Here is a 13602-nt window from a genome sequence, read left to right as displayed (position 1 = left end):
CATGTTATGTTTTCAATCAGAAATGACTTGAAAGCTTATGATATAGAAATGTAAACAAGTCAAGTCATGTATTACTAACCTCAAGTGGAAAGATGATGTTATCGTTGTTGTCGATACGTCATCAGATTCTTCAGGTCTTCAGAGTAATACTTGTGTGTCTCAACATTTTTAGACTTCTTAGTCTATCCTAACGAGTTGACTATAGTAATCTAATCAAGCGACTTATGAGTTTTGACACTAAAATATGACAACCAACCTTGACATACCAATGCTTGGTGGGGTTCAACCGAGTAATGATCTAACACAAGAGATTCCTTAATATTTTTAGGTTTCATTGATAAAAGGAAACAAGTACAGTGACAAACATTCTGACATTGTCCACGAGTCATTACCCTGGTATTTACATCACCGATGATATGTTTATCAAAATATTTAAGATGTACCCACACATGAGGTTTGTGAGTTTCACTTTCAATGTTGTTAGGGATCTCAACAACACTGTCTGTATCATCTTTGTTACCGGATCACTGGTTGTGAGAACAATAACAAGTTCTTCCTCATTCAATTTTTCCTTATCTATTGTTTCTGAAGGAGGTATCTCACTAGCAACTTGTTTATCTTGTCAAAAATTGCTAATATCATCAATAACCACATTGATAGATTCCATCATGACTTTAGTTCAAAAATTATATACCCTGAAAGCACGACCATCTGAAGCATACCCAAGAAAGATACGTTCATCACTTTTAGAATCGAACTTTCCTCTATTTTCTCTGTTTTTAAGGATGTAACATTTGCTTCCAAAAACTATTAGATAACCTAGATTTGGTTTTCTTCCTTACCACAATTCATAGGGAGTATTTAGCGTTTTTGATCTCAAATATACTTTATCTATGATCTTCGAAGGTGAGTGATAAGTTTTTGTTGTGAAGCATTACTCAAGCCATTTCCTAAATATTTATATTATTTCTTTCAGCAACACCATTGGCTTGAGGAGTGATAGGAAGAGAAAATTGATGAGAGATTCCTAGTTTGTTACAGTTTTCGTAGACTTTTGTATCTTCGAATTCTGTACCACGATCGCTTCTTACTTTCTTAAGCTTGCAACCTTGTTCATTTTGGATTCTATCCACAATAATCTTAAACTCTTCAAGAGTATCATTTTTGTGTTTTAGAAAAGCAACCCAGGTGAACCGAGTATAATCGTGCATCGGCTTCTGATGGAACCATTCCCTTCCTCGATACATATATCTTCTGGTGAATATTTCTTTAGGGTCTGGAACTCTAGGTATTTGGCCGGAATGTACGAGCATCAGAGTATCCATTAGTTCTCTAACTTCAGCTTCCTCATCATGAAGTTGTTGCAACCCCCTTTGATGCATTTCTTGCTGTGATCTAAACCGATTGATATGAATATTTATCTCTTCATCAGAACTCGCCATTGATGATTGTGAAATTTAAAATTGAGAATACAAACAAGGAAATAGGTAAAACATATGTAGAAATAGCCGTTACAAAATAGGGAGATATAGTCGTTACAAAATAGCCGTTAAACGATATACTATTGATCGAGCGAAGATGATTACAACACCAACGATAATCAAAATATCGCTAGCACTATAAGGAATATCTTTCGATAGCAACACTATCGCTCAGTTGTTTTCTATAGTGACGCAACTGATTTGCCATGCTACCTAGTATGACAAATAATATATTTTTTTGATGTGGCGCATAGGAATAAGCATTGGAGCGGCGAAATTCATCGCCGACTCGTAGGTAAATAAAGAGAAACAAGTAACCTCTTAGAGAAGTCGTTTTTTTTTTTGAAACAGAAAATTATGTTGAAAAATAAAGGTTATCCCAGAACATGAGAACACTCCACGGCAACTTGATCAACAATTGCAGGTGGAGGAGAGTTATCCCAAATAAAAAAAATTCCACCTTTTCTTGCCAGATTGGCTAAGAGATCAACTACTTTATTTCTCTCTTTTGGAACATAAGAGAGTTTCCAGGAAGAAAAACTTAAGAAAAAACTTTTAATGTCTAGAAAAGTATTGAGAAGTCTCCAATCAATGACACTATTGTCAGTGTTAACAGCGTCTACAACCAATTTAGTGCCATTTCGAAGTGTACTCGTTCAAGCTTTAAATCCTTTGCCCATTCCACAATCCCATGCATTTAACATGTTCTGCACTTCTAGCTCCGTTCATGCTAATGCACCTTGCTGCTTGTTGCATACCTGCAAAATTTCTTAATATTAGGCCAATTCCACCTAACTGCGTATTAGCATCAAAAGAATTATCACAATTTAAGGTTAAGAAGCCTATTGGGAGAGGAATCCAACAAACATTTTGACGATTAATTGTAGGAGTTAATTGTGAGGGAATAATGATCCTGTTTGAATGTTCAGAAATCACGTTCTTGCATTTCTGAATAATCACATCTTAGAGAAGTCGTTTTTTTCTCTTTTTTCTGCTGAGAAGTGGGCCACGTACGGAAAGTAGAATGACACATGGCAAAACCAAATCTGATTCACACAGGTAATACGTGTTCGTGCTGAACAAGGAAATAAGGGAAGAGGTGTGGTAGTAAATAAGGAGAAGTAGCAGTGTTTAGTTATTTTTCTATTTTCTCCTAAAAAAAAAACCTAACTTTTTCACAGTCGAGAGTTGTTTTGATACAATTTTTTACGAAACCTTCTCTTCTTCCCTTCTCTTCTCCCTCTTCTTCCCTTCTCTTCTCCCTCCCTCCCTCTTCTTCTTCTCTCTATCTATCTTGTTATGATTCCCGCCTACGTTTGTGGGTGTTGAAATCCAACCAACCAACCCTAATTTATTATCACTCTTTATTATTTTCTGATAACCTACTCACGACCCACTTCCAAGGTAAGAACTCAATCGAAAACGTTTAGTCTTCTTTCTCGTTTGTGTATGAATTAGTCAAACAAAAAGAAGCTGATTTTTAGGGTTTTTAGTATCTGATTTGAGATTCTATATGTTTTTGATTTAAGAGTTCTTTTCTTTTTAGGTTATGATTATTGGATCTGTTTTTGTTGATATTGGGTATTGTTTGTTTAAATTACAGAATAAATAAGAATATATGTCCCAAAATCAATCAAGGTTTGATAAGAACGAGTCACACTATAAAAAGCCAGGTCGATCTGGAAGTTCAGCTAATCAAAGGAACTTCTCAGGTGGCGCTGGGAAGGGCGGCGGCGGTTCCGCCCCTCCTCAACCCTCTTCTTCTTCTCCTTCTTTAAATAATTCATCTTCTTCCACAAACAGAAGGTAATATACATACTTCTCTATTTTATTAGTTTTTTTGTAATGGTTTTAGGGTTTTGTGTGTCATTATATATGGTTTGGCAATATCAGGGTTTGATTCAATTTTTTTGTTACAGCTTCAAAAAGTCTAGTAATGGACAAGGAGGACAACCTAGGACAAATGCTGTAGGTGCAAATTCTGAGCCAAATGTACAACGAGCGCACCCCCAGAATGGCGCTAATGTACAACCAATATTGCATGGTACTTGCTTTCGTTTACATACATTTGGACATAGTTTTATCTAACATGTTTAGTTTAAAATTTTCTCTTTCATAATAATTAATAATTATATTAGTTTTATTGGCAAGTTTTTCTAAAAACTAGAGAACAGTCGGGATTACTAAATTTATTTAATATGTTGACCTTTCCATTTTTCGTTTGGTGTTTCGTAGGAGCACCTGATGCACCAGTATCAGGCGCTTCAAATAAGCCATCAAATGCACCTGCTCCGAGAAGTAACCGGCCTGCACCAAAGGCTCCATCTTCTCAAATAACTGCTGGAGCTTCAGAATCTACTGCACCTACAACGCCTGCTAAAGGTATAATGCAAACTCTTTTATATTGTCAGTGAAGAGTCTTTCCTCAAAATTGTTTAAAACACGGCTATGTAAGGTACCATTTAACTTGTAATGAGGGTGTGGCCTGTGTTCAATGGTGTTGTCACGCATCTATAGTTATTCAAAACTCTAATTTGATTTAGTATCTTGATAATTTATATACTGCACGGGGTAAACACATTTTGGCTTTGACAGAAGTCACTAAGAATAACACACATTTGTTACAATTTTGATTCTCACGGTAGGTGGGTTTCTTGTACAAGATGTTCATAAAAGCTGTATAAGCAGTATATGTATAAGCGTAACAGCATTAAATGGTTACAGTCTTGGTTGCAGTCTGATATGCTTTCTATGTTTGGGTTTATTTTTTGACTAATTACTCTCTTACTTTGGCGTCCCTAGGGGACACATCTAATGCATTTGCATTTCAATTTGGGAGCATAAGTCCAGGTTTCATCAATGGAATGCAGGTAAACTTTCTCTGCACAGTCTTTGGCTTTCTGCTTCTCTAATTTGCTTAGTGCGGAAGCTTATGTGTCCGTTTTGTGCGTAGATACCTGCTCGTACTAGCTCTGCTCCACCGAATCTGGATGAGCAGAAGCGTGATCAGGTATGTGTTTGATGCATCCGACCTCTTTTAGTCTGTGTTGTTCGCTTCTACTTATTTCTTTATGAACCTCTCTTTCTGTCTGTGTTCTAATTAATGCAATGTTGTCTACTCGTCATTTGTGTCTATAAAATATAGAACTGCTCTATATATGTGAATATAGGAACTACACAGTATGGTGATTGTAAATAGTAATGCATTGTTATCCTAATGTGGGAAGTCTTAGATTTTCTTATCCTAGTTTCATACTCTGGTTTTGTTACGAGGAGTTTGAGTTCTCTGGCCTGGTTTAATGGTATCCGTTTATTCTTCAGGCGCGCCATGATTCTTCTGGAGCTGTTCCCGTGTTACCAATCCCTGCTGCTCCCAAGCAGCAGCAACCTAGGAAGGATTTGGGTAAAGTTAACCAACCTAGTAGTGGAGAATCCCCTGTTCCAAATCAGGCCAAGAGAGATGTGCATTCCCAAGGCCCAGTTGTGCCTGTGGTTACGACAATGCAAAAGCCGCATGTCCTGCCTGGTACTGGAATGACAATGCCATATCAGCAGCAACAAGTTCCAGTTGTACCGTTCATTGCCCCTAGCCCACAAGTTCAGTCGCAGGGTGTGACGGCGTCTGTGCAAATGCCAATACCTTTACCTTCCAACCAAATGCAGCAGCAGGTGTTTGTTCCGAGCCTGCAGGCTCATCCCCTACAACCACAGGGCATGATACATCAGGGTCCGGTTTGAGCTTTGCCCCACAAATTGGTCATCAGCTGGCTCCTCAGCTGGGTAACCTTCCGATGGGTATGGCCCCACAGTTTGCACAGCAACAGGGTGGTAAATATGGTGGTACTCGAAAGGCTGTTAAGATAACTCATCCTGACACGCACGAAGAGTTGAGACTTGATAAAAGGACAGATGCATATATGGATGGAGGGTCTTCTGGGACGAAGTCACATTCCAGTGTTACTCCCCAATCTCAACCCATTTCGCCATTTCCGCCTGCCCATCAGATCAACTACTACCCTATGCCATCAGGTACTTACAACCCTAACAATATTTTCTTTCAGTCTCAGTCGTCTGTTCCTTTGAGCACAACTCAAATGACGACAAGCTCTCCAGCACCTAGATATAACTATCCAGGCAGCCAGGGTGGTCCACCAACCGTGTCTTTTAAGAACCCATCTGCTCTTAACCCCTTGCATGTCAATAAGTCTGGAGGTCAGATGCACGTGGAATCATTAAATTCAGGGCAAACTCATGATACTCAAGCATTGTCAGGTCTTGCTCCCGCCGCCGCTGTTGACGTTACAGTGAAGCCAGCTCCTGGGGCTCGTGGGGAAAAGTTTAGCTCTTCGGTTACAATTAGTTCACCTCATGTTAGCAAGGGTGAAGCAGCAAAATTACTTGGTCCACCTAAAGCAGCTGGCCTGCAATTTCCACATGAAATGACTACAGATTACTCTGTTCAGCAATCAAAATCTGTGCTTGAACCAGTGAGCTCTGTTTCACCTTCAATCACTATCAAGGATCCGTCTGCAGCATCCGTCTCTGTGTCAGCGCAGAAACTGCCATCCAGTAACTATTCCTCTTCTGTTGTACCTCAGGATGAATCTTCATCTCTTGGAGCCAACGCAGAAGGTAGAAGAAGAGAAAACGTTAGAAGGTCGGACTCTTTCAAGGATCATTTGAAGAGGACAACTAAGAAAGATTTACAGGACTCTCATTCACAACGCCAGGTATCATATGTCATATGATTTCCTTACAACATTCAGGGCCTACTTTGGCTTTTACATTATTTTACTTATCTGTCATCTATTTCTTTTCTTTTTGTTGTTGATCACTATCTACCTGGAATCGTTGCAGGAAAATGCCTCGGACTCTGTTGGTGCTTCTAAGTCTTTTTCGTCTGTTGTCTCTGGTGAAGTTGCAAAACGCCCTGAAAGTAGTCAGGATCCACCTTCAGAGGTAGTTAAGTCATCAACTAGTGGTTCTGATGCTTCTGAAGAATTAAATGGTGCAACGAATGGTGAGGGGTCACCCAGTGAACCATTCAGCACTTGTGACCTTGGACGTGCAAAAGAAAATGAGCAACCACTGGAAATTCTAGTGAAAGAAAAATCCTCACCGGAGCCGAAGTCATCTGACATTTCAGAAGACAATGAACATAAAGACGGATCCAGAGGGAAAGAAGAAAACACCAGTGGAGATTCTAGTTCCGCAGAAGCTGAGCAGGTGATGGGAAAAACTGCTGCTTGTAGCTCTGAAGATAACATGGTGACAGGTGACGATCTTGCACTAGCTTCCAGTGATGCCATAAATGCTTGTACTTCTGTTTCACTTCCTGTATCTCGAGATATTGCTACAGCAGCTGTGGATTCACTTACAGTTGTAAATGAAACCGCTGGTGGGATAGAAGTATCCATGAATGATTCTGGTTTATCACACCCAGACCCTGCTCCTGTTCTGTCACCAGCTTCATCAGAAGTTAAATCTGAGTTTGAAAGCAAAAACACCGAAAGTTCTGTTTCTGATTCAATTTCCACTTCAGGGGCTGTTTCTAAGGATAAGCCCGAACTAACTAGGACGAAGAGCAACATCACTGCGAAAGCCAAAAAAAAGAGGAAAGACATTCTCAAGGCTGCGGATGCTGCTGGATCAAGTTCTGATCTTTATAATGCGTACAAGGGTCCAGAGGAAAAGCATGAAGCATCTGAAATTCTGGACAGTTCTCACAATGCTAGTTCAAATCTTGGACCTGGCGAAGAGGCGGAAAGGATGTTACAGCCAGAAAAAGATGCAGAGAGTAAAGCTGAGCCAGATGATTGGGAAGATGCTGCAGAGATTTCTACTCCAAAATTGAAGATCTCTGATGACGGGAAGCAACTTGATGGAGATGGGAGTGGTGGTACTAGCAAAAAGTATAGCAGAGATTTTCTCCTGACATTTTCAGAGCAATGCAATGTACTTCCCACAAACTTTAATATTGGTCCTGACATAGCAGATCTTTGATGAGTACTCAAGTAGCTTTTCTCATCATGTTGATCGAGAACCATATCCAAATTCTGGAAGAGTTGGTGATAGACCGAGTGGGGGACCTCGGCCAGATCGACGTGGCGGTGGTACGTTGGATGATTGGAACAACAGGCCCCTGGTCAGTCTGCAGGAAGGGATCCGCGCATGGAACCAATCAGGCACGCAGGAGGTTCTTCCGGAGGTTTTCGGCCTCAAGGAGGAAATCATGGCGTATTAAGGAATCCTCGGGGACATCCACCTGGACACTATACTGGTGGTATTCTTTCTGGGCCAATGCAACATATGGTACAACAGGGTGGGATGCCAAGAAACAACTCCGAGGAAGGTCCGTGGAAACATGCTAGGGGTCTTATTCCTCCTCCTCTAACTCCACTGCAAATAATGCACAAAGCGGAGAGAAAGTATGAAGTTGGTAAAGCATCTGACACGGAGGAGGTTAAACAAAGACGGTTAAAGGCTATCCTCAATAAACTAACTCCACAAAATTTCGAGAAGCTTTTTGAGCAAGTGAAAGAGGTTAACATTGATAATGCTGTCACACTTACTGGCGTCATCTCACAGATATTTGACAAAGCTCTTATGGAGCCAACCTTTTGTGAAATGTATGCAAACTTCTGCTTCCATCTTTCCAGTGAGTTGCCGGATTTCAGCGAAAACAATGAAAGAATCACCTTCAAGAGAGTGCTTTTGAACAAATGTCAAGAGGAATTTGAGAGAGGTGAAAGAGAACAAGCGGAGGCTGATAGAGTTGAGGAGGAAGGTGAGGCTAAAATGTCTGCCGAGGAGAGGGAAGAAAAGAGGGTCCAAGCAAGAAGGCGGATGCTGGGTAACATTAGATTGATTGGTGAGTTGTACAAAAAGAGGATGTTGACTGAGAGAATTATGCATGAATGCATCACTAAGTTACTAGGTCAGTATCAGAATCCAGATGAGGAAGACATTGAAGCTCTATGCAAACTGATGAGCACGATAGGGGAGATGATAGATCATCCCAAAGCGAAGGACCACATGGATGCATATTTTGATATGATGTTGAAGCTATCTAACAACATGAAGTTATCATCTAGGGTAAGATTCATGTTGAAGGACTCTATTGATTTAAGGAGGAACCATTGGAGGCAAAGAAGAAAAGTTGAAGGGCCGAAAAAGATAGAGGATGTGCACAGAGATGCTGCCCAAGAACGGCAAGCACAGACAAGTAGGCTCGCTCGTGGTCCAAGCATGGGTGGTGGTTCGGCAAGAAGACAACCTATGGATTTTGCTCCTAGATCGAACATGCTATCTTCTCCAAACTCGCAGATGAGTGGTCTCCGTGGTATGCCACCTCAACCTCGTGGATATGGTGGCCAAGATGCCCGCTTCGAGGACAGACATCTTTATGAGAGCAGGCCTTTGACAGTTCCATTGTCTCAAAGGCCTATTGACGATGAGTCTATTACCCTTGGACCACAAGGTGGACTTGCTAGGGGAATGTCCAGAGGAGGACAACCAATAATATCAGGTGTTCCTTTAGTTGATGCTTCCCCTGTTCCTGGAGATCCTAGAAGGTTTGGGGCTGGTCCAAATGGTTACAGTTCAATGTCAGAACAATCACCATATGACCTAAAAGAGGATCTTGCACCACGATATATACCAGACAGGTTCTCAGGAATACCTGTCTATGACCAATCAAACTCAATGGAGCGTCCTACATTTTTTGGCAACCGGGATCCACGGCAGGTTGACCGCCCTACTGATAGGTTCACACCTCCTTCTGCACGGGTGCAGGGATCTACTACTGCCACACCAGTAGTTGTTCCGGAAAAAGTGTGGCCTGAAGAACGATTGCGTGACATGTCGATGTCTGCAATTAGAGAATTTTACAGGTATCTTCTCTCATCGGTACTCTGCATCCTTCTTGTTCTCCATTTACTGCATATTCTAATATACCTCCCTCCTGATTGTTTGGAACTGTTTTCCATTACTATGGATTTATTGATATTCCTTTTTTTGTGTTGATGCATGCATGTGTTTGAAAAACTGGATTACAACCGCCTATAAATTCAGTAATGACCCTCACTGAGAACATATTTTTCTGTTATTTAAGTAGATATCATGTTAGGTTATTTTACTTTTTAGATGTCTATTCTGCTAACTAGGAATGATTAGTATTTTTTATTGGTAGCACGTCACTTTTGGTTTAAGTTGAACATAATTGGTAGTGTATCAGATAGATGTTGCATACATCTTAATGTGCTCCAATAAGAGTGTTGACCAGATATCTGTATATTTCTTCCGACTAGTATTGACAATATTCTGTTTACCTCTAGCTGCATCATGAAGATCAATGTTTGTGTCTGTTTTTCTTACTCAGGAATACAAATTGTGTTTTGCAGTTATTGCAGTACCCATAGAAACATTTTCAGGGGCATATCGTTATACCTACTTGTAACCATTCATGTTGATTACATTACCTAGATAGGGGATATTTCGTTGGCTTGTTGTATCAGCCAGAGAAGGTCACTTGTGCTAAGTTTGCATGATCCTTCCTTTTTTGATATACATATTGAAAGACTTTTGGGTTTGTATTTCAGTGCCAAAGATGAGAGGGAGGTCGCATTATGTGTCAAAGAATTGAATTCTCCAAGTTTCTACCCATCCATGGTATCCATATGGGTAACAGATTCTTTTGAGAGGAAGGACATGGAGAGGGATCTGTTGGCAAATCTTCTCGTTAGCCTTAATAGATCACATGATAGCTTGCTAACTGAAGGCCAGCTAATAAAAGGGTAAATACAACATCAACTTAAAGATCCATTGCATTTTTAGTCTGGATCACTGTCAATCATATTATATAATGATTGCTGAATTCAATTGTGACAGGTTTGAGTCTGTTTTCTCGACTCTGGAGGACGCTGTGAATGATGCTCCCAAAGCGGCCGAGTTCCTTGGTCGTATCCTTGGTAAAGGCATAATGGAAAAGGTAGTTCCTTTGAGAGAAATTGGGCGTCTTATAAAAGACGGCGGGGAGGAACCAGGACGCCTTCTTGAGTTAGGTCTAGCAGCAGAAGTTCTAGGAACCATCCTTGAGATGATAAAGTTGGAGAAAGGAGAGTCAGTCTTGAATGAAATCCATAAAAGCTCCAATATAAGGCTGGAGGATTTTCGAGCCCCAGCTCCCTCCAAATCAAGGAAACTAGAAGCATTTATGTAGAGGACAGAGGATGATGCTAGTTGTTTCTTCTAACAAGAAGAAAGGTAGTTGGGACATTGGCGGGACTTTTTCTATCTAAAAAAGTTATCTTTCTCATCATCCAGGGCCAACTTTTACATCTTTGCCTGTTTTTTATTATTATTATAATTTGTTATTATTATTATCTGTCCAATTGTTCAGTGCAAAAACTATTTATAGGTTAAACCGAGCTTCTAGTTTTTCATAGTTGGAATTTTGCTTGCAGAGTGACTTGTTCGAAGTCTTTAGAACTTGCACTTTAACTAACTATTGTCCTTGGAACCTGGTCGCCGAATAATAGGAATGAAGATGATTGATTACATTGTAGAACTGATAGTCGTAGTCAGACTTTCACCTTGATTTATTGTATCACCATTTCAGTTGTTGCCACCAACATCATGGTGAGGATCAAAAAACGTTTTGATTATAGAAGTATATGGTCATGGTGAAAATGTATTTGGGTATGGTGAAAATCTATTTGGACACTTGCAGGGATCGGTTGGGGTGAATATGGTTCGGTATGGTTATTGGCAAAACTGAAACCGTAGTCGGTTTGTTCTTAGTTGACTCGGTTAGGTATAAAAAGCGGCTGGTTTTGGTTAACCGACATTACAATAATGTTTCAAGAGATACACAATTCAATCATCAGGAGATACAATTCAATCTATTCCATCATCTTCCCTCTCGATGTACTAAAAATCAAACAAAAATTACAGGCCAAGTAACTCCGGTATAAACCAACAATCATTAGTATTTTACAGACTTTGGTATGAACCAGCTAACAAATTATAAACATAACAATGTTTGGACTGAATTCTGAGATGAAGTTTATTATCGAGATGGCTATTTTGCGTTTCCTCCTCTATCAAGATCGCTAATTAGCGTTTCCTCCCAAAAAGATTGAAATTAGGATTTCCTTTCATCGTTAGATATTCCATCCATTGCTCAGTTAGCTGAGTCAACACCTGTGCACGCGTGGCATAAATTGTACACGTGTAAATAGAAGTACCCTAAATACCCTCCTATACCAATTTAATCTGACGGTTATAGATAAAGTGAAATAATAAAAGGTGGAGGTTTAACATCGACAACATCATCTCATCTCCCATTCTTCCTATTGCTGCTAATTTTTAAAACCCTGTAAAATTATTCATCATCTATCATCCAAGCTAACAACTCCATTAGTCAAGCCATATTTCTCTGTGGTAAACTCAGGATTGATTCACATCGAAAACGCCCAGATTCCGTTCCGACATCAGTAGACATCCACCAGTTCTTTCTCAACCACCCAATTACGACCACCCATCTTCTCTGATTTCTTCAATTTCATCTCTCGACCGACAACAACAACCTCACTCCCTATCTCAAAAACAACCCATCAACAATTCATCATCTCTTTCTGTCTTCCTCTAGATCTCTATTTTTGCCATTAATGGTACCCTTTCAGGCCAATTCCTTAACCACTGAACCACAAAAAATCAATGGCAGTAACTTCCTTTTCTTACGCACTGCAAGCCATCACCTGCATCGCATTTCAGTTCAGCTGCAACCCTCCAGCAATCGAGCTGCTACAACAACACCATGAAAATTAGTCAAAACCCACCCTAAGTTCCTGTGAAAACCCAATTCATCATCTCGATTTCTAATTTCACAATACAAATCAGCACTAGCCCAAAATTCCACTTCGTTCATCATTCCAAACAACCAACAAATAAGACAATACCTCTTTCTCCTTCACTGAATTCTGACTCGAATTAACAGAAAGAACCCTAAATTAAACAACAACAAACCCATATACTATGATTCGTAATAACTCTCGAATTCTTCTTGATTGTCATTCACTGATTTGAATCTTCCTCCATCTGACACTGAATTCTACTGCAACGGAAACCACCACCAATTCCTCAAATCAAACAAGAAGCTTCAATTAATGGAAACAGAACCCAAATCCCCTCAATCAACCATCAAATCCATTTCCTCTCTTCCATTTCTGTTCAACCCTTCTGTCTCTATCAGTAGTACCACCAAATTGTATTCTCTGTAGATCTCAAACCCCATAAATTCACTATGTGCTTCAATCAACAGAAACCCTCAAATCAAGTCGAAAATTATGATGAATTTGATGGCTATTTGAAAGTTCGAAAAGGGGATTCAAATGGGCCTGTTGAGTTGCAGAAGATATGGGTTTTGTTTTGATTCGAAATTGAACAACCAAGAAAGGAACAGAAAGGGACTTGAATCTGCGGCTGGTGCTAAAGTTGGTTGTTGTTGCTGTAATGGAGGAGTATGCGATTTGGGTTTAATTAATCAAAGAGGGAGGGGTATTTTGGGAAGTTCATGCCACACATGTACAATTTATGCCACGCGTGCACAGGTGATGAATCAGCTAACTGAGCAATGGATGGAATATCTAACGATGTGAGGAAATACTAATTTCAATCTTTTTGGGGAGGAAACGCTAATTAGCGATCTTGGCGGGGGAGGAAACGCAAAATAGCCCTTATCAAGAAATCATTACGAAGATTCGAAGAAGGTTGTAACACAGTCGGCTTCAGAGAGTTAGGTTCCTGCTTGATTTGAATCTACAATAAGTTGTGAAGAGATTTAGCAAAGAATCAGCGAATAGTGAGATAGAATTGGGGCAAAGTTCTTAGTCGCAAAACGAGAAGAAATTGGGTTTATTGCATTTGTTTTTCACTGATTTTGAAAGGAATAAGATAAGTAGTTCGATTTTGTTGTACTAATCATTGAGATGAATTTTGATATGGGTTTCGGTTGGATGTGAGAATTGCAAGCTTTATCAAGAGCAGATAGTAGATCCGAGGTTGGTTTAAAGTTCAGGAAAAATTTTGACGATAAGAAAAATCAAGAAAATTAGGGAAG

At 39.9% G+C, this 13602-nt stretch overlaps 1 protein-coding gene across 1 annotated transcript; it reads left to right on the top strand.

Moving 5' to 3' along the window:
- Window positions 1–2624: 2624 nt before the first annotated feature.
- On the top strand, window positions 2625–10873 carry LOC113297306 (eukaryotic translation initiation factor 4G-like). The gene is given in 13 exon segments (XM_026545742.1): window positions 2625–2885; window positions 3085–3287; window positions 3401–3525; window positions 3717–3863; window positions 4284–4351; window positions 4435–4491; window positions 4803–5208; window positions 5211–6211; window positions 6339–7480; window positions 7482–7614; window positions 7617–9373; window positions 10082–10276; window positions 10371–10873. Coding segments are annotated over 12 exon segments (5550 nt in total). The 5' UTR covers window positions 2625–2885; window positions 3085–3099; the 3' UTR covers window positions 10702–10873.
- Window positions 10874–13602: the final 2729 nt, after the last annotated feature.

The sequence above is a fragment of the Papaver somniferum genome, chromosome 7, assembly GCF_003573695.1.
Source record: "Papaver somniferum cultivar HN1 chromosome 7, ASM357369v1, whole genome shotgun sequence".
In the NCBI taxonomy this organism is placed as follows: Eukaryota; Viridiplantae; Streptophyta; class Magnoliopsida; order Ranunculales; family Papaveraceae; genus Papaver; species Papaver somniferum.
Note: the sequence above shows the minus strand (reverse complement) of the source record. Positions and strands in the feature narration are given on the sequence as shown.